A 461-nucleotide genomic window follows, 5' to 3' on the forward strand; every position below is an offset into this window, starting at 1 on the left:
CATAACTCTTATGGTGCTGTTCCTCAAGGTGCTCAGCAGATTCCTGTTAGCCAGATGAGTGTGATTCCGAATGTAATGGTGAACAAAAGCCCTACGCAGTCATTTGTTGTGGACAATGGAAACACCATGCTTTTTGTTGGAGAGTTACACTGGTGGACGACGGATGCAGAGATTGAGAGTATTCTTTCACAGTATGGAAGAGTCAAAGAGATCAAGTTTTTCGATGAGAGAGTTAGTGGCAAATCTAAAGGGTATTGTCAGGTTGAGTTTTATGATTCAGCTGCTGCAGCCGCTTGCAAAGAAGGAATGAATGGTTATATTTTCAACGGTAAAGCATGTGTTGTTGCCTTTGCTTCTCCTGAGACACTGAAGCAGATGGGAGCTAATTTCACTGGGAGGAACCAGGGACAAAACCAAATTCAAAACAGAAGGCCTATGAATGAAGGAATGGGAAGAGGTAA

General features: G+C 43.0%; 1 protein-coding gene across 1 annotated transcript; it reads left to right on the plus strand.

Annotated features, from left to right (window-relative positions):
- Nucleotides 1-3: 3 nt before the first annotated feature.
- LOC109131896 (glycine-rich RNA-binding protein GRP2A-like) lies at nucleotides 4-456 on the plus strand (the record flags this gene model as incomplete). Its single annotated transcript, XM_019243070.1, has 1 exon — nucleotides 4-456. A coding segment is annotated over one exon (453 nt), but the record flags the coding sequence as incomplete, so codon positions are not given.
- Nucleotides 457-461: the final 5 nt, after the last annotated feature.

The sequence above is a fragment of the Camelina sativa genome, unplaced genomic scaffold (genome assembly GCF_000633955.1).
Source record: "Camelina sativa cultivar DH55 unplaced genomic scaffold, Cs unpScaffold07497, whole genome shotgun sequence".
Classification (NCBI taxonomy): Eukaryota; Viridiplantae; Streptophyta; class Magnoliopsida; order Brassicales; family Brassicaceae; genus Camelina; species Camelina sativa.